The 20989-nt window shown below is 30.9% G+C and overlaps 1 protein-coding gene across 1 annotated transcript in view; it reads left to right on the forward strand.

Moving 5' to 3' along the window:
* Nucleotides 1-14641, forward strand: part of LOC106478736 (UBX domain-containing protein 6-like) — a 19468-nt gene extending 4827 nt beyond the window's left edge. The window contains exons 3-8 of the mRNA XM_013939295.2: nucleotides 1904-2243; nucleotides 3846-3936; nucleotides 5833-6024; nucleotides 9920-10323; nucleotides 11426-11555; nucleotides 12477-14641. Coding sequence (XP_013794749.1) covers nucleotides 2011-2243; nucleotides 3846-3936; nucleotides 5833-6024; nucleotides 9920-10323; nucleotides 11426-11555; nucleotides 12477-12734 — 1308 coding nt within the window. The 5' untranslated portion in view covers nucleotides 1904-2010 and the 3' untranslated portion in view covers nucleotides 12735-14641. The remainder of the gene's footprint in view (nucleotides 1-1903; nucleotides 2244-3845; nucleotides 3937-5832; nucleotides 6025-9919; nucleotides 10324-11425; nucleotides 11556-12476) is intronic.
* Nucleotides 14642-20989: the final 6348 nt, after the last annotated feature.

The following is a 20989-nucleotide window of genomic DNA, read 5'->3' on the forward strand; positions in this document are numbered from 1 at the left end:
ATATATATATATATATATATATATATATACTGAAAGTCCTGAAAATAGTCCAAGGTTAACTTTGATAAAAGCTCAATAAATAAATATAAATTTGTTTCTTAACATATTTGTCAAAAAAAAGAAATATTTACAGAAGTTCCAAACCAATTTAAGAACTTTTTGAGCAATTTCTTCCTAAATTTGCAGTACCTGCTGCTTAGCTAAATGTTTCATCTCAGTCTCAAAACATTTCTTATAAGACCTTAAATTAACTGTATTTCATACAGCTGTGCACTTCTTTAACTCTGCAGTCAGTAAATGTTAGTATTAACTTAAACAGTTAATGTAATTAAACAAGCACAAAACCTTATCCATTTCATTGCTCTAATACAGTGGTTCCCATCCTGGGGTCTGCGTAGGTAATACCATCTCATTAAACAAGTAAGTTTTTAATACTGATGTTTTTTTTAATTGCACACTCAGTTATATGTCTCTTATTTGACAGTGAAAAGTGGGAGAACGAGTTAATTATTAGTTAATAAAAACATTTTGTTGGGTAGGCGGAATCTTTCAAAAAGATGGAGGCTGTGGGGGAAAAATGATAATAAAAGGGGGTCTGGTGGAGAAAAGGATGGGAACCACTGCTCTAATATCAAAAATACTAAAATACTGTTGATAAAGAAACACTCAAGGAATGCTTTTCAGTCTTCCTTATGAGTGTATATGAGGTTTGGTGAAATTTTTTGTGCCTAAAACAATTTCAAGTCTGGTATTCATTTAATATTTTGATACTGTTCTGAATAAATTTGATTTTTGAACACTTGGGTCAGTAAAATTTAAATCTAAAACAGAACAAATATTTCCTAAGCTACTGATTATTACAAAAGCAAAACTGAATGCAATATAGACTGGATAAATACCAAAAGCAATATAAAGAAAAACAAAAACTAAAGGCAACTGGCATCTAAAATATAGGACTACCAACTAATAGTAAAATATTAAATATAGAGGGGAAACTGTAGAATTTGTGTGTGTACAGGTTTCTTGATAGCCTGGAACTCCAAGTATTTCATGCAAAAATTTCCAAGTTCATGAAAAAAAAGGCTTTGCAATACATTCTCAATGTAAATTTTGGTTCACATGCATGCAAAAGAGAAAAAAACTAACTTTTAGTGCTTTACATTGTTAGTGACTAGAGTAATCACTAATTAAACTAATCACTAATTAAGGTGGGTGTTATGAACATTTGCTTAGTATACATTACAAATTGGCTTGACCCATGTAAAAAGAGTAGCTGAACTCATGGATGTCACGGGAGTTTCCTATCTGTGCAGATAAGTCAGTCATGCATATATCAATGAAATGAACAATCAGATTGATTTATGTATTCGTGGATGAGTTGTCAAGTAGGTAACCTGTTAATTTTTCACATTTGATTAGTCTGGCTTTCATAACTACACAGTTTGCAGTCAAAAAACGAACACAGTTAATTTGATTATCAAGTGGCTTGTTTGTAAGTTCATTGATGATTGATCATGATGTATTACTTGTTGCACCTCTGAAGATGAATAGTAACTAGAAATAAACTTGGTCTTTTAGACTAAATGATGTGTAATTGGACTTGTAATTATTGCATAATGATCGCACACACTTGTTTTAAAGATATCAAAGCTTCATCATCAGAATTTGACTCTCAAATGTATTCTTACTACATTTCTGAAATTCGACAGAGAACTCTTTATATAGACATACAAACATGTGTATGTAACTTAGGAGAGGTATCTGAAAAAGTAGGATCTACACAATTGTGTGATTACAGCATTTATAAAATGTAATCTCTGTGTGTGCAAGCCCCACATGTGAAATTATTATTGTTTACATATGTTTAAATTGAAATTTCATTATACAGCTAATTTTTTTGCAGATTCAAGTAAAGCTTTGGATGATTTAAGGAAAGAAGCTACAGAATTGAAACTTCCTAAAGAACACTGTCCTCGTATTTAGTTGTTGTTTTGAGATTCAAGGTTGAAAATGTCTGTCATCAAAGAGTTTTTTAAGAAGAAGAAATTGGAATCAAAGTTCAAGCTGGCTGGACCAGGCCATACAATGACAAGTTCCTCCTCGTCTACTTCAGCTACAAATAAAATGGTAAAAACTGCTGGTCCCTCTCATTCTCGGTTAGCTCCATCTGAGGGCTCAAAGAGGGCAGGAGCAGCTGCCTTGGCACGTTTTGAACAGAATCTAAAGCAGCAAGAACCAAATTGGTAAGATGTAGTTTCACGGTTTGCTGTGTAAGGTTTTATGCGAGACATTAATGATGTAAAGTATATAAACAATATTGTCATTCTTAATGTATGAAAGGTAAGTTATACAATACCAACGTATTATGTACTGCAACTTAAACCCTTTCACACACACTCTTTTTGTAATGGTTGATTTTTGGTGTATTTTGTACGAAACTATTTTTCCAATGCATAATTTACAAGAAACAACAGTGACTCAGAATGACATGTTACAGCTAATTTGTGTTTTCAGTTCTGAGTATTAGTTTAAATTGATTAGTGTGCTTTTATTCCAGTTTTTTAAAATAAGTTGAGTTAAGCTGCATAGTGGGTGTCCAAGTTTGACATCCATATGTCAAGGTTGGTAAAACACATTGGTCGAATACTCTTCTTTTGAGGGTTATTGGTAGTTTTTCATCTTGAAAGGGCTCTCGATACTTCCCAAAGCAGCTTCAGCCAGCTCTTTTTGTCATACTTATGAGAACAATATTGCTTCTGTCTTTTTGTGAAGCTGGATGAGTTACAAGACAGGTTTGTGATTATCATACAAAGATGATAAAAAAAATGATATTTTACTAAATCCCTTTTATAAATAGCTTAACTCTTCTATACCCAGGTGGATGCAGTAGCATCAAGGGCAAAATTGCATCATTTTATTGAAAGAAGTTATGGAAAATAAACTTGTAGTCAATTTTCTACACATTAAAATATATTTGCTTCAGATTTGAAATTTATTTAATAAAAAGTTACCTAATTTTATGTAAGAAGATTGCAAAAGAATTTCCAACAAAATCATTGGTATTTGTGAATTTTTTGATGTTTTTCTGAGTATAATATGGCACTGGTTTTTTCCCCAGGAGGAAAGTTATAATTATTTGAACAAAATAGTACTAGTTTGTCATGGTAATCTGAATAGAAATGTAGTTTTATCAAATTTTAGCTGATCAATGTTTCTCGTTCTTTGTTGATATGGTGATGTAATTACCTGCATCTCAAGTTAGACTCATCTTGGTTATATGTTGCTATAAGAAAAAGTGCTTTTGGACAACAACTTCTAAAATTATTATGATTTGATTTTTGAAAGCTTACTTTATTGTTTTATACTTCAATTGAATTATGGTGTGTGACAGGAAAAGAAATGTTTTTTGTGGAATAAGAAAAGGTGCACTTTACCATTTTGAAATGCAATTAGCCAACACGTCTGCTGTGTTATTCCTTGTTTGCATCAGGTAATATTGGCCTAAGTAACTGCTTGAATGGACACAAACAAATCTATAATAACATACTTCATTAAAAAAATTTGATTTTTTGTGTACAAAAGACTTGTAATCTTTACTAAAAGTCTACTAAATTTTGTGAAGATACACATACTGCATTAAAAGTTATAGTATAAATACTTAATTCGTGTATATTATACCAAGCCCGAAAGGGTTAATTTTAATATTACTGCATCTTCACAATGTAGAACTTGCATACACCTATGAACAAAATAAAACACAGAACTATTAGCTATGTATAAGATCAGTGTTTAGACTCACAGTTGCTTATCTGATAATACAACTGTATTGTTATATTTTATTCTAGGTCTTTAGCAGCAATTCGTGCCCAGGCCAGGAAGGAACTGGAATTGGAACTAGAAGCACAAAAACGATCCAAGGATGGTGGACCTGAAGAAGTGGGTAGTTTCTTTTATTTTTACTTAATCCCAAAACTATTGAAAGGAAGATATTTCTAACTAAAAACAATTATATGATATGCTTGGCTGGCAGTAGACAAAATGAATTATTAAGCATTTTTTTCAACTCATATTATGGTTTGTGAACACTGATTTATACAATTTTTTACCATTACAGTACATTGACTTTTTGTTTTTAATACTACTTTTTTTACATCAAAGATGCAATGGAGAACTAAGGTGAATTTGTATATTTTTAAGTCAAACAATCTTCACAACATACCGCTTGCTTATGAAACACCCAAACTCGCATCTCTGATATCTAGATAAACAAAATATTGTGTTTAAGACACTATGAAAATGCAATACATATTGTATAGGAGAGATTAAATGTGTTTATAAATGAGCACAAGAGAAAAACTAAAAAAATTACTTCTAGTTTCGCTTTTCATGCTAGGAACAGATAGTGATATCAAAATACTAAGCAAAGAAGAAAATAAATATGCTTTTGATATAATTATACTGACAGTTTCCCATCAAAAGACACTTATCAAACCTTTGTGTGCTGTTGTAACTCTATAATATCCAGCATGCACTTTCAGGTGTTAAGTGCACACACCTACACATGGATTTGAAATGTGTCATATGCACCCAATATTCCTTGTAGATTATTATTCTGTATTCCACAGAGAAATACTCCAACTAGAGTAATTTTTCTTGTACCTGCTTTGTTTAATCACAACTTAGTATAACTGGGTGATTATTGGTATTTGATTAATTGATGGGCCAATTAATTGATTATATTTGCTTAAGTGATTATTATTACAGTGTTCCTCAAACCATGATATACCTTCTCCCATATGTGGTGGTCATCATTGAAGAAAAAAAAACAAGTTTGTGTGTGTGCCAGTTTCAAAAGTAGTTAGAGAACCATTACACTATTCTAATATGATGTTAATCTTCCTATTTTCAGCACTGTTTTTTTAAGTAATTTATAGGTTACTTTTTGTTTAATATGTAGGTTGCCATTTATGCATTTTTGAAAGAAAAGGCACAAAACTTTAAGGATTGGGACTTTTTTGTTCCAGTGTCAATGGAGTTACTGTTAAAACCATTTTTTTCCCTTGGCTTCATGAAGGCTATATTACAATCACATCTTATTTATACATGATAATTCATGGAGTATGTTTTTATAATATTCTATATGATATAAAGCACAACATAGAAACAAATTTATGTGTTAAAATATTTTAAAATGGTTAATGTAGCATTAAAATTTGCAAGTGTCAGTTTATTGAAAATTGATAAGTACATTTGCACTTGTAATTAGGTTAAAAGGCCGGCATGACTATGTTAATAAAGAATACTGCTTCATGAGCATTTGCCGTGTGATTAGTAATTTTGAGTTTCAAGTATGCCACTGCCTGTCGTAACTTCCAACAGAAAACAATTTCAAGAAAGTATAAAGTGTGATGCTACAAACATAACACATACATAATGTACAAAAACTAAATTTATAGTTGATTTATAATTAAAGAATAAATGGGTACAAATTATAAATTATGATGTAATATAATGTAAAAACTTATCCAACATTAAAGAAGACAGTTGTGCAATTATAAATTATAAACATAACACAATATAGAAAACAGCAAGTTTACACTTTATATATCACTAGTGTTGCTAGCCAATTTTCTTATCTCCAGTCAACAGATCAAGATAAGGGACAGCAGCAGATAGCCTTAGTAGCTTTACATAACAAAGAAATGAATATAATACGCCTGCAGCTGACAGAATTTTGTGAAAACACACAATAATTTATTAGTTTCCTAAGTGATTGTTTTTGTATTAAAAGCATTCCACTCGAAACATTAGAAGCTCTTACTTGCTTCATAGGTGTCACAGGAGGCTGCTCCACTTCTTGCAGTGTCTGGTGTATACTATTCCTGTCCTCTTATTGGTCCTGAGGTCTTATCAAAGCAAGCTATTGAAGATAAAATCAAGAATTTCCTTTATGAGCAGCTGTCAGAAGAAAGAGGACTTACATCATGCTTGATTATTCATACGTGCAACCAAAACAAGGCACAGGTAGGGATTCTGTGTCTTCTTATATGCTCTCTGGTAAAACTTCAGTAAGAAAGGAAGAAAGAAAATAAGTTTAAAATGGAGCAAAACTGTATACATATCCAGACTAATATTGATAATGTAAAATATTCCAATTATGTATTATTCAATAATAATAAATTTTAAAATAAACGTCACTAGTATGTGACATTGTTCAATACCAAAGATTCAAAGATAATTAACCCACTTGACTTAAACATGCAGTGCCGTTTTTTTTTTTTATATTTAAATTTTTCTCTTTCTGACATTATTTGTTAATGCCTTATCCATTTTGTTTTCATCCTAATTTTTTTTTTGTCAAATATTTTCTTTTGATGTCAGTTAACCCTCTTGGTACAGGTAGGTTAAAGTGCACATGTCTCAACCTTTGACAAAATTATATTCAAAATTTAATTAAACTACTTTTTTTTATCATTGTATATTAATAAATTTAGCATGATTAATGAATCAAAGTTGAATATTATATAAGTTTTAAGTTCTTAATCGTATAAGGAAATATTTAAAATTCTGAAGGTTTTTTTTCTTCTATAATCTGTTTACCACCTCACTCTGAAGTACAGAATTTTAAGTAATTTACTCATTATAATATAGATATTTCTAAGGCAAAGTCAAATTTTTAATTTTCAACCTTATTTGTTTATGGATTTATAAATTAGACAATCAGACCAATATGCCACACCCACTATTTCACAAATTGCTAATAGTTCTCTTTGATGTTTTATAATACATTACTTATAACCAATAGAAAGGCAAAGTTTTAATCTGTCAATGACTTATTATATTATGTTGTTCTCAGTATAATGTCATCTATTTCATCTTCAGTTTGAAAGTTTCTCTTGCTGTATTCAGATCAAGAAGATTATAGATTTCTTTTCAGGCTCTTGTATGATAGTTACAAAGCCAGTTAAATTATAATAGTTACAGAACATTATTTGCTTAGTGGGTAATATTATTCTGTGTTCATAGGTGCATTATTTAAGTAAATAGAAATTACTTAGTTTACTAGTATCATCAGTATAAAGAAACAAAAAAAGACTTAAATTTCATTGGCAACCAGCAGCAAAAAAAACATAAGATCATAAGTAAGTGCTATATTTTGTATTTATTGGTATAAAAGTAACTAAAATGTAAAAATTAAAATTGATTAGGTTAGATTAGGTAGGATAAAAAAATAATAACAAGAATAATTCTTCACTAGCTATACTCACGAACAGCTTGTGTGTGACGTCATTCAATATAGTGACTTGAGCTATGCATTCACTGAAGGATTTACAACTTTTATGGCATAAATATTTGTTAAACATGGTTCAAAGGGCAATAAAATTAAGTAGAAAGACTTATATAAGCTGTTATGAGCCTTTAGCTATTTAGAATAAACAAATGCAGTGTCCTGTTACATTTTGCAGTCATTCTAGAAAGAAAAAAGGGTAATTTATGTATTTTTTATGGTGGTTACAAGGTAATTCAAAATTAACTGAATCCATATAGAGTTAGGGTAGAGTAAGTAACAGATAAATTATAAAGTTTAACTGTAAAAAAAAAGTTTAGATATTTATTTAGAAGGTTTAAGAGATTATACAAATGAAATTTGAAAATTTTTAGATCAATAAAAAGTATTCTTAAACTTAACATAAAAATCACTTTTTCATTCTGAGCAGACAACATTTTAACTTATATATATATATATTCATGGATAAATCTTTAGTAAGAATACTTAATTAGAAAATTAGGTTTGTTTGTGTCCAGAAGACTTGTAATGTTTATTGAAAGCTTGCCAAATTTTTTGAAGGTACACATACTATATTAAAAGTTATAGTATAGAAACTCTGATTGTTATTTTGGGGTTACAAGGTCGATGGAATCCACTGACCCAGTATCAAGAATTAAACATTTGAAAGTAAACTTTAAACTGTAAAGCATACTACTTGAAATAAAGAAATAAAAGAATAAATATTAAACCAGAGGTGGCCAACCTGGGGCACAAGTGGCAAGAAGCATACATTTTGTATGGAATTTCTGTACATGCATGAAGTGTTATTGAAATATATTAATTAGTTTAATTTATAATGCTTTTTAATTTGTCTTCTTGAACTCAACTACTTCCCCATTCCTATGGTTTTTGGTTAAAACTGATTTTTTTTGGATGAGTGGCTTTTTACTCAAAATTCAGAATTTAAAATTGACTAAAAGGTTGGCTACCCTTGTATTAAATTATAATTATTTATAGTTACCAGTAGAAAAATCTTATTTTAAAAGGAGTATGTGATAGAGTGTGTATACATTGTTAAAGTTAAATATAAATGTATATAAAAGGTTAAAATTCAAGGAACTTGTGTAAAAATAATTTAAAAATTTTCAAACAATCAATGCTTTTAACTTACACAATTAAAAACTTTATTCTGAGACTGTTTATCACGTCATCCTCAGGAGTGCTAAGTCTAAAAAAACAACCATCACAAAACTATTTATACCAAAGTTGTTAATCATGTGACTCATAGTACTACATAAATATATGGTAAACCCTAAAGAATGTCACGCCATCTGTGTATTTTTGACAATTTATTTGTGATAGATTAATATAAGCGAGTAGTATTGACATATATTTTTTGTACATTTTTGTTTGCAACATGTTTCAACTAGTAGTTTGGTTGATTTTTATACTGTCCAGTAATGTCAAAAATAGAAGAAGATAAACAGACTAAAAATGCTTCAATCAAGATTATTAACACACTACAGTCATTATTACATTGCCCAATGCACTGATGAATTAAATAGAACAGATTTTTAAATATATAACTTTCTCTTAGTTTAGTTTTTATATTGCCATTATTTGTATTTATACATGCATCATTCTTGAATCAATGAAATAAATGTTTTGAAGTGCAAACTTTCTCTGAAGTTTTTTGAGCTATTAAGTATATAGCAACAAAACCATATTTGCTTATTTTTAACTGTGTGTGAAGTGGAAAAAACTATATTCATTTCAATAACTTAAACCTTAGGTCACAAAACAGTACCTGCAGAAATATTTTGACAGGTTACAGTAAATTTAAACACAGACTGAAAATTGTATAGTTTTCATAAAAAAATCAATCAATTAAGCATATTGCAACATATAATGTTACTATGCCAAAAGTATTTTGATGTTCCTTTTGTTTATATAAATTGTATAGAAAACTTTCAATCATTTACAATTTTTCAAGGCTTTAAAATAGCACTGGAAACAAGTTGTACCAAGTACAACCTATAGAGTACACCTTGCAGAATATTATCAATTTCTCAGGCCAAGGCAGTGCTACATTGTTTTAAGTGATTAATATCTACAACTCTCTGTGATTCATATTATTTACATGTATGCCAAAACACTGATGCACTGCAGTTGTATATCTCACCAAATGGTAGTAAAGTGTGTTGTTAAATTTTATTCATCTGGTTATAAAAATTAGTTTTTTGGTGTGTGTGTGTGTGTGTGGTATTTCAAATTCCTTAAGCATTTCTAAAACTGTATAGATTTTATTTTTGAGTATGTTAATTTCAATTATAATGTAACTTTACTTATTTTCAGTAATTTTATATCAGCAATAGATGTATTATCTGTTTGTGCATTGTAATTCTAAGTCTATTTAATTTGCCAGAAAATGTTTTTATTGATATAATGGTTTTTCATTGTACTATTGGATAAAGTCATGGCATATTTTTATTACTGTATAAAGATACTACTTAAAACTTAAAAACAAATTATTTGACTCGTACTTTTAAACATCTAGGAAAAATTTTACAATAACATGTGTGAAATTTGTATAAATGGAGTCTCTTAAATGATAATTTTATACTATGGTGTATTTTATTTTTATTTTAGATAAGTCTTGGGATAGAAACATTGTCCAAGTATCTTACAAACATAATTGAAAACCCAACAGAAGAAAAATATCAGAAGATTCGTCTCAGTAACAAAGTGTTTCAGGAAAGGATTGCGGGTCTCGAGGGAGCTTTGGAATTTTTAATGGCATGTGGATTTGAACAACAGAAACTACCACATGGTAATGGTGAAGAAGATTTTCTCGTGTTCCAAAAAGACAAATTGGAAGATTTAGAAACACTCAGAATGCTGAAAGATGCTCTCCAGACATCTGAAGCTATTGTACCCGAGCTAGATCGAGGGCTTCGAGTGTTGATGCCATCTCAAGCAGCAGCAATGGTGAACCTTCCGGATGATTTTTTCAGTCTCTCAAAAGATGAAATAAAGAGAGAGCAAGAACTCAGGTAATTGTTGGATAGATTCAAACATAAAATAATTTTTGTTTTCTTTTGCTTAATCACAAAGTGTGCATTTTTATCATTAAAACAAAATGCAGTTTCAAAAGACCAGAAAGTTAACTACATCACATCTTGTTTCTGAATGTGAAGTAAACTTGAGTTTGTAATATATATATATATATATCTTGAATCATTAGTCTCTATCAGTATCTTTCTTTGTAATAATTTACAATTATTACATTAAGTTGAAGAATATATATAACTAATATATGATGTTATTCAAAAAGATCACAAAAACAATCTGTAAATAACTACATTGTATTATGAATTTTGTTTAAAATATTGAATTTTTCCTGAAGAACAGTAGAAAAGGATATTTTGTTGTATAGAAATAATTATTTTATAATTTTGATTTATAAATTATGTCTGAATCAAAATAAAATATTTTTAATAATTTCACGATTGTACTTCTAATTTTTTATTTGTTTTTCTGAGTCATAAACTGTGAACAAATGAGTAACTTGTGATTCAGCTCTGGTTACTAATGCAGAATATGTAGTTACTACATATGCAGTTACTACAGTGTGGTTTTCTCAAAGCAGCACTCAAATATGAAATATAATGTATGCTTTCTTGGATTATTTCATTCAACTTCGTGATACACTTACCTCATACTTAAAATTTTGATTTGAAGTATAAACTATAGCTGTAAACAGTTTTTTTTAGACTTGTTATGCTACATTATTTTTTAATTTTTAGACGGTCAGTCTTGTACACAATCAACAACAAGTCCTCTAAGTCATAATGATTTAGACACTTTATGGAAATAATATTAAAAATCACAAAGAGGTATAATTCCTTATAAAACACTATCAGAATGTCAAATATATTGCCCTAAACCTCCCATAAAAGTAGATATTATAGTGTGGAATTTTTCTTTTAACACAGATTATTTGATAACAAAAATTTTGGAATTTTTTTGTTTGTATCATATAGTCTTGATATAGTCTGTATTGATTTTCTGATATTAAAAAAAGTTATTTTCTTAATTTCACAAAATAAACTTCACTTTCATAAATATATACATTTTTCAAATTCTGTAATGTAGAGAACGACAAGTTGAGCTCAACCAACAACTAAGAACTCGATCTATGAAAGAAAGGGATGAGGTGAAAGAATTGCGAAAGTACAAATTCACGTTGATTAGAATTCGGTTTCCAGATGGAATATTGCTTCAGGTATGACTCTGTCTCGGTAATTGTTTTCACTTAGTGTGACTGAAAAATTTTGTTTTTCTGAAAATAGTTAGGTCTGTTTCTAACATCAAAGAATTGAATATTCTGATATTATTTCTCTGATGTGCCACTCAGTATTAGAGCTGTTTAAATAGAATCTATAAACACCACTTTCCTAAATGGGAATTGCGTTATAAATAAAAATTAAGTAGGCTTGAAACTTAGATTAATTATTACAACCCTCTAAGACTAATTACAGACTCCATTCAGTACCCTTGTCATTGGTGATTTGCAATGAAGCCTAAGTTTTAAATATTCATTTCATACCTAAGTAACTGGATGTATAATTTAAACAAAAAGTGGAACTATAGATTTAAAATAACTTAAAAAAGAAGTTTCATGAAAGGGGCAATGGTTTTACTCTAAACTACTACAAGAATGAAATGATTTTACCTTGTTCATTAACACAAAAATAAAATGGTAGTTATAGTTTGTTTAGAAATTGTTTTACATGTCCTAGTTGATTTTGTAGTAACTACCTTTATGTGTTGCATTCTTAATTTCTTTTCATGTTTTATTTACTGAATCAATGTGTATTTACATTTCCTACTAAAAATATAAATAAGTGTTGATCCTGTAAATACATGAACACTACTGAAGAAGGATTTTTTTAAAAGATTGTGAAATGTTTTGTGACAGTATTTATATGTCTTGTACAACTGTTTCTGTTTTTTATAAAGATTTTCATTTAATATAAACTTACTTAAGTGGGCATAAATATACTACTTAATGATTGCTTTAATTTTTTTTGCCTTTTGGTAGAATGCTTTGAAATCTATTAAAGCTGCTCTTTGTTAAATAGTAATTATATATAAATACATATATATTAGCTGTTCTGTTTAATTGTGATTGATCTGCTCACAGGGAACATTTTCTGTTATGGAATGGCTTCGAGATGTAAAATATTTCATCACAGAGAATTTGAATGATCCATCAAAGGAATTTGAGCTACTGTCTCCAGGAGGACAAAAGCTTACCAAAGATGAAGAACGACTGTTAGATCTGCACCTAGTGCCCGCCGTCATTCTACACTTCAGATTTACAGAACAGTTGGAGGGAAAACACATTCAAGAAGACTCCTTTCTAAAGCCAGAAGTAATGGCTTTGTTGCAGTACATTTAGTTTTGAAAACATTACTAACTTACTCTAAAAAGTATGAGTGTTTTCTGAGTACAACAATAACTGTTTTGGATCATAGCTTATCATCATTTTGGGTCTTCTTCTCCTATTAGGTTATTTATCAATTGGATGCTTTTTAAGTTATATTAGTATGTGAGAGTTTAGGTTCAGGATACCTCAACACTTTAATCTTAAAGATTTTTATTCAGTAGTATATAATGAAACATCAAAGTAACTCATGATTCTATAGAAACACTGAACAGTTTTACAAGAAACACAATAAGCTATAACAACCATCTAAGGAAATTTTTCTGTTTAGTTTTGCTCATTGTCAGAGCTGATGTGGCAGACTTAATCATGGTAAGGCTGTTCTGAGTTCTATGCAAAACAGTGTGAAAAAAATATTAATTTTTGCTTCTGGCAGAAAATGGATAAATGAGCTGCTTAGATTAACCAGGAGGCTACTTTGATGTTTCATTACCATTATGTCTTAGTATATGAATTGTCTGTAAAGATATAACTGAGATTTCTTGATATTAAAATTAATTTATTTAAAATCAGCATTGAAGGTGGTGAGACTGTCTTTCAAATTTTAGAAGATTGAACTTCATATAAGATTTAGATTTTAACCCTCTATTGTACACATTATGAAAATACAGTGAAAAATATTTTTTCTTTGAATTTTTATCTTAAATAGATCTATATTGCACAAAAAATGTTTTCATGAATTATATTTTAGTAAATTATAAATGGGTATGTTACTTAGAAATTGCATTGCTCAACTTCAGAAATAATTACATGAATTATTTAGACTGTTACCTCCATTACAGAACTGAAGCAATTGTGTGTGTGTGTGTTAAGCAACAAAAACAATTTGTCACCTGTATGTTCAATGTGCAATAGAGGGTTAAATTGAAATTAGTTGATGACTAACAATGTTGCTTTGACCTTAAATCACTCTCCTCACATATAATGTTACATAATTTGTTAATCATATGTATATGGGGGAAAAAACTTGCTTAAAGTAAAGTTGGATAAGTTAAAGTAAAAATTTATAAAGAAATTTTTATTACCTGTAGAAGCTGGACTCTGCATTATTATAATAACTTGTAGCTAAAAGTTTACATTATAGGCTGACATGTGGTCAGGATATTTTTGGTTGAAGTATGTCCATTAATATCATTATACACATGAAGTAATTACTAAACTAACCCAAACAAAGAACATGTAAGATCAAAAAGTGAACACACAATATATTATTTGATATCATAACTGGTGTGTACTTCGTGCAATTTTATATAACATAATTACAAAGAGATTATGATGCTTTGAATCTGAAATGATAAAGATTCTATTTAGTTATTGTAACATATAATGTTGGCTATAAATATTTAATAAGAATAGGATATTCATATTAGTTTTTTTTATAATTGATGTGATCTTTTTGGCTAACTTGCAGTAACTTTTGCAAATAAATATCTTAAACATTTAGAACAAAGAATGAATAGTCTGACATGTGGTAATATGCTATTGGAATTGGTATCTTAAGGTGACATTTTTTTATATCACTAAAAGGAAAAAATATACTTTAAAATATCCAGTGTTTATTGTATGTTTACTATAATTATATTTCATATTGTAAGGGTATTTCTACTACAGAAAGACAGTTATATTAGTATAACACACGTTTGTATTTAAAGCAGGGTTCATACTTACAGGCAATTAAAAAGTATTGAAGGATTGCTTTGTCTGTAAAATCAACTCGAAATACTTGAATGTCTATAATATCTGTCTTTAAATCTTGTTTAAAAAGAAAGGTTCAACTGTTTCTGTATTAGCATTTCTGGAATGTAAATTTTAAGGTTGTTCCAATACAGGCTAGACAGCAAATGATAAAAACAGATAATATATTTGCTGAATCATGGGCATTCATTGAAATCCGGTACTGTAAGGACAGTGCACTATTTTTATTATGTAACAAATAGTTCAAATAATGGTTTGAAACTTCCGAGTTATTATGAATAACTGATACAATGATTTAGTTTGTGTACAATAATTTTATAAAGGATCTTGTTCTTACATGTTTCAATGTACATTTGGAAACATTTCAACAGGTAGAACTAAGTATAAGTTCCTTTATAGAAGTAATAATTATTGTACACAACATAAATTGTTGCACAAATAGAGATTACAGATTTTGATATTTTAAATTTTGTCTAAATAACAATGAAGTCTGTCTTTTGCATTGACAACAGAGGGTTGAGTATTTTATAATGAATAGATTTTGAATATGTAAATCAACAAGGGATTTGACAACTTCGAACTAAACGTTTAAATTACAGGCTGACATTTGGTCAAGATGTTTTAAGTTCAAGTATGTCTATTAATACTATAAAATCATTATACACGTGAGAATTTGCAAGATCAGAAGGTGAACATTATATCAGTTATGGTGGAATGCAATGTATTGGAACTATATTTTAACATTGTTTGGCATTTGTAGGTAGTGTGATGCCACAAAAATTGATTGCTTTTGGGAAGAGTGTATAAGAGCCCTTTCCAATGCAAAATATTCATCACTCAGGTCATAAAAACATGTTCAAATCACAGGCATTTAGAATTTATTAGATGGGGATATCCATTGTATTTAATGACAGTGGATAACATAGGAATATGGATGAATTTGGGGCACCAGGACCATCCTAAAGGACAGCAGTAGTAAATTTTACCCCAGCCTTGGTAAAAAAAGTGCAATGTATTGTAACAGATGAGGATCCATGAGCACAAAGTTCAATAAGAAAAAAACATCCAAGTGACCCAGGCAACAGCGTGCAGTATAATCAAGAAGGATCCCCACCTATAAAAGCAACATGACATATTCATTTAATTGTTGCATACCTCAAGTAACTATAGAATGCAACAAGTATCCATACTATTCCATACAAACACATATCAGTAAAGTCACCTGATGCAGTGCCTATGGGTGTCCGTGCACTCTGATTTTTGAAAGTGGCAGGGAGAAAAGGTGTGCTGAGGACCTAAAAGCCTTATAATGGAGCCTTTTTCAGTGGAAACTCTGCTGCAGGGCTGTTGTCAAGATGTATGGTTGTCTGTTAGAGCATAACCAGATTTGGTGACATGGGTTGTAATGATTTGGTTAGGCTCCAAAATTACTTCAATATAGTACTTTTATAATTGTGGAAGTTTCTATTTCAGTTATTACTTTGTTTTATTATCACAAATAATTTCAAATTCATCATTTGAAGGTATGAGATTTAGCACAAACATTAAAGATTGAAAAATAGTAATAATCCTGGGTAGTGTTAAATTATGCACGTAAATGGTGCTGTGGTAGGGTTTGTTTTTTAAACTTTGTTCCTGTATAGTTGGGTTTATTAGAAATATTGTACATTTTAGTATCCAGCTATAAAAATCAGCTTGTTGAACAAATTTTTATGTGCACATTCAAATTCAACTTGGTGTTATTAATAATATTTTATCTAAAGTGGCACTTTGAAAGTATACTAGATGCCAAAAAAGTATTAAGATTTGGGTTCAAAATGCATTATTTATATGTAAATTAGTATATATATATTTCATATGTATAGAGTTTAGTTGTTGAAATTGCTGAACACAACTTGTATCAAATTAATAACCCAAAGAAATAGTAGTAAACATTTAATAAGCAGGGTATCACTTGTTGCATCCTAGGTAAGTTATAGAGAATGCAAGGTGCCTACGATACACTTATCCCCTGTAATGGATGGATTTTTTGAAATAAATGTGATATAAATTCTGGTATTTTCAACCAGAGCAGCACGTGGACTACACAACCACATCAGAGACTCAAAGTTCAAACATAGCTATCCCTAATTTAAAACTACTGAACAGGGGAAAGAGCAATTGATCAGCAGCATCTGTTACTTACAAAACTTACTATTAAACAAACTGCAAGATTGACTGTCATTGATATAATGCATCCACAGCTGAAACTGTTAAAGATATCATACATCCTGTAATAATCTACTAGATGATATGAAAAATGGAAGAGGCATCCGTATTAAAAGTTACTACTGCTAGATGAAAATTTGAATACACTTGTGCTAATAACTATATTACGAGCTGAAAAGGACCAGTTTAGTAATTAGACACAGTTCGGTATAACCATCACAAGTCGTACTGAACTATGCATAGATTTATATTGGTAAGTTGGAAATAATGCTGTTATTGAGAAATTTACTTGTGTGCAGAAATCCTTTTTTATCATTGATTCTTACAATTTGTAGGAAGAAGTGAGTATCTGCATATATGTATGGAATATCCTTTACACTGTTGCATAGTAACCTGTCATCTTCGTTTATGAAAGCTGTTGACAAGCCAGGAGAGTATGAGTAATGAAAAGATGGTCTGAGTGACCAAACTCTGAAGTATTTAAATCCACATCTTCAACAGATTGCTGGAATTAGCAGGAACACGAGAGAAGAAGAGCAAATTCCTAGCTTTGTTGTTGTTGTTTCCTGAGCCAGGTGTCAAGAATTTTTTGGTCTTGTGAGTTCGTATGCAATCGAGATTGGTTCTCGTTTATCCAAAATAATCACAACAATGGCCTGGTTATTAGGGCACTCAACTAACAGTTTGAGAGTTTTGAATTCGAATCACCGAACATGCTCGCTCGTTCTATAGGGTTGCCAACTGGGCCAGCAACCTGGTTGTAAACGTCCTTGGCTTATAAAAATACCAGCCGACCCCAAACTAGTTGGGATTAAGGTCGTAAAAGAAAAAAAAATCATGACAAATGACTACAAGAGAGAGTCAAATCACATTAGATTTTTATTTGCTGATTCATTAAGACGTGCTCAGAAATTTTATATTTACCATAAAATATTCAAAACTAACTCAATAAAAATTTAAAAACCACTATACTTCATTGTTGATTTTTCAAACTTTTTCACTCTCTACACAAAAATGTTTGTTTGTAATTAAGCACAATGCAACACAAGGGACTGTCTGTGCTCTGCCCACCACAGGTATCGAAACCCGGATTCTAGCGTTGTAAGTCCGCAGACATACCGCTGTGCCACTGGGGAGCACACAAAAATGACACTATAGTGGGAGAAATGATTGCACTAAATTTTATTAAACTGTAGTCAGTAGCAGTTAAACAAATTCCTAGTTTAGAATAAATTCGAAATTTGTCCACAAGATTAAGTGTTAAAATTAAAAATCATTTTATTTGTTCTCTGAACACTGTTATTGGCATTAATATATGCTGTTAGATGGTAATAGTTTGTATTACAATTTAATTGCTTAAAACTCTTTAAAGGAACAGAAAATGAACTTATGATTGATTCATTGAAACTTAAAACTAATATAATATGTAAATACGATATATCTTGCACTAGTGTATACTTCAAATTTATTAAGTTTTTAAGAGTTCTTAATTCAAAACATCGTAAATTCAGCCTTAAATGTTTCTGATATAACATCTTACCTCCTCTCATAAAATATCTTTTCTCGTGTACTACTGCCCTCTATCGGCGCAAATTTCCAACGATCACCACTAACCTACTGCTTCTGCATATCCACATGTAAATAATTATGCGCGACATAACCTCTATCCTAATTAGCGCCCTCTCTACATATGCACTCGTTAATCACTTTTCGATTGGCATTTGTCGACGATTACCTTTACACTACAGACTTTGTTTTTCTTTAATATTTCTTTTTTTTTTCGCGTTTTTGTATTGTGGGTGGTTGCTTTTTCCAACCCCTCCCACTTTTCGTATATTTTTATTTTTGCTTTAAGTTTGGACTTGTTACTATGCGCTCGCAGTTTCAGGTAGTTACAACAACCACATCTGTTACTCCTGCTGCGGGTTTCCCGACTACTACTACTACCGAGTTGAGCACTCAATTTTAGACCGAGAACTTGACGGCAATTATTCGACGAAAAATGTCCTCGTTCATGCAACTTTCACCACCACCCGAGAAATATGCCTGTTCCTGGGGTGTCTGACAGGGAGGGCGAGAATTTGGTCAGCCATTGATTTTTCAAACAAATGAACAGCTAACCTTATGACAGTCAACCAACTATCACTCAATATATCTTACTGAGAAACTCTGGTCCATAATGTAGAAAGCAAGGATTGCTGAACCCTTTAAGTCCGCCAATCTCGTGATCAACAAACTATTTTAGATTATGATGATCAAGCTGCTATAATTCAATATCTAGCAGATGTCTCTAAAATATTTGTTCAATAACTCATAAAGCAACGGTTGCAATGCCCTTTCAATTGCATTTTTGAACTTCTAGCTATAATTTTCAATATAGTGCAAATTGGTTATGTGTTAGATATTACGTCTACTCACTTCATTCATCTTACGTTATGATAACTAATTGGTAATCGTAAAATGCAATCCATAAATTTTGTTAGACAATCACACCTAATAGCTTGAAAAGCAAGGAATGCTACTTCTTTTCAGTCAGTGATCTTACAATCATTGACTGTCCTAGTTCGTGATGTAATAAAACGGCAGTCACACAGAAGCTATCTCCTTGCCGTCAGATCTGATACTTCCTCATCAAGCTTGTCATGAACGTTCAGGTAAGTACTTTCATATGTTTTTGACCTCATCCTTCGGGTCCAGGTGCGATAAAACTGTGATATCTTTCTCTGATTCCTGGTCAAACCAGTGCATGAAGGTTTGTTGGTAACATACTGATGTAGCTTATTTATATTATGGATTTTCATATTTCCAATTATTATTACTCATGTATTAATAAATCAACTTATAAGAACACTAGATAAAACTTTTTCCAGCCAGACCTGAACTGCGTTTGTGCAGCTGGCACATATCAAAGCCACACCCAGTCTCCATGTTGATATATCAGTTACTTCATTTTTTATCATATCAACTCCTTTGTCATATGGCAGCCTTTTTTAGCTTTTGGCATGAAAACTCATGTGCATCATCTAATAAAGACCTTGACCACTCCATCTATCCTTAGAAACATTATTTGACATCTGCATAAAGGATGGAACCATACATCACATCTACAAGAAGCAGTACTTCCCACCTGAACACGAGCATGTTCGGCAAACAATATGTGATCTCTGCTTGTACACTATCTGATACTTCCTCTATCGTGAATTATAGTAATTGCTCGTTCCAGTCAGTTTGTGTTGGATTAACAAATTTGACAGGAAAACAGTTGACAGTCTGTATTACTTGTTATGCCAAATTATCATACTGGGGGTGATGAGGTGAAGTGTGCATTTTCACCACACCCAACACTTTACACACTTCAGAGAACAGTTATCTATTAAAATTAGCTCCCTGATGCATATTATACAATCATCCCTTCTGGACTTGTATATTTCATCAACCACTTCAGCGGCATGTGGTCCAACTTAGTATTGAACTTTCTACCATATGAGTAGTGTTGAAGTCTTTCACAAAGAATAAAACTGCTAGTAGCTCTTTCTTTACCATTCAGGAGCTATGAGCATGTGACAGCACACATGTTTATATGTTTTCTACTTTCCTGCAACTGTAATAACGCCGCTATCACTGGCATCAATATGAAACAAGAATTTGAGGTCTCGTCACAGGTAGCTAGTTTTGGATCTTCCATTAAAGCATGCTCCAAGGATTGAAGTGCTTGCTCACACTCCTCACTTTATCTGAAATGGGTCTGTACTTTAGTGAGAGCTGATAATGGTGTGGCAATTTTAGATAAGTTAATCACAATTTGTAAGTAGTATGACGCCAAGCTTAGGAAAATAGAGACCTTTTGCTGGGTCATGGGATGAGACCAACCTCTCACTACTGCAACCTTAGCTGGATTTGTGGATACTCCATTCTTACTCACAATAACGCCGAGAAATAGTGTACATTTTTTCTTGTTTCAGTTTCAAGACTACGTTTTTTATTTGCTGGAATATAATTTTCAATTTCTTAGATGCAAAAATAAAAATGTAACAAAACACCAAGACATTACCAACATAAACCAGTATATTCTCCAATGGCAACCCCTTCAATGTAAGTTCCAGTAGCCTCTCAAAAGTGGAAGGTATGTTACATAGGCTGAATGGCATAAAACACAATTTATAAAAGCTATTTCTTGCTGTCTTAAATCTGTTCTCGTCATCCAATTTATCTTGTCACTATCTGGACACCAAATATAGTGCTGAACCAACAGGAACCTTCAAACACATTCAAACATTCGTCTATTGGTGATACAGAAAAGGCACTGA

The sequence above is a fragment of the Limulus polyphemus genome, unplaced genomic scaffold (assembly GCF_000517525.1).
Source record: "Limulus polyphemus unplaced genomic scaffold, Limulus_polyphemus-2.1.2 Scaffold245, whole genome shotgun sequence".
Lineage (NCBI taxonomy): Eukaryota > Metazoa > Arthropoda > Merostomata > Xiphosura > Limulidae > Limulus > Limulus polyphemus.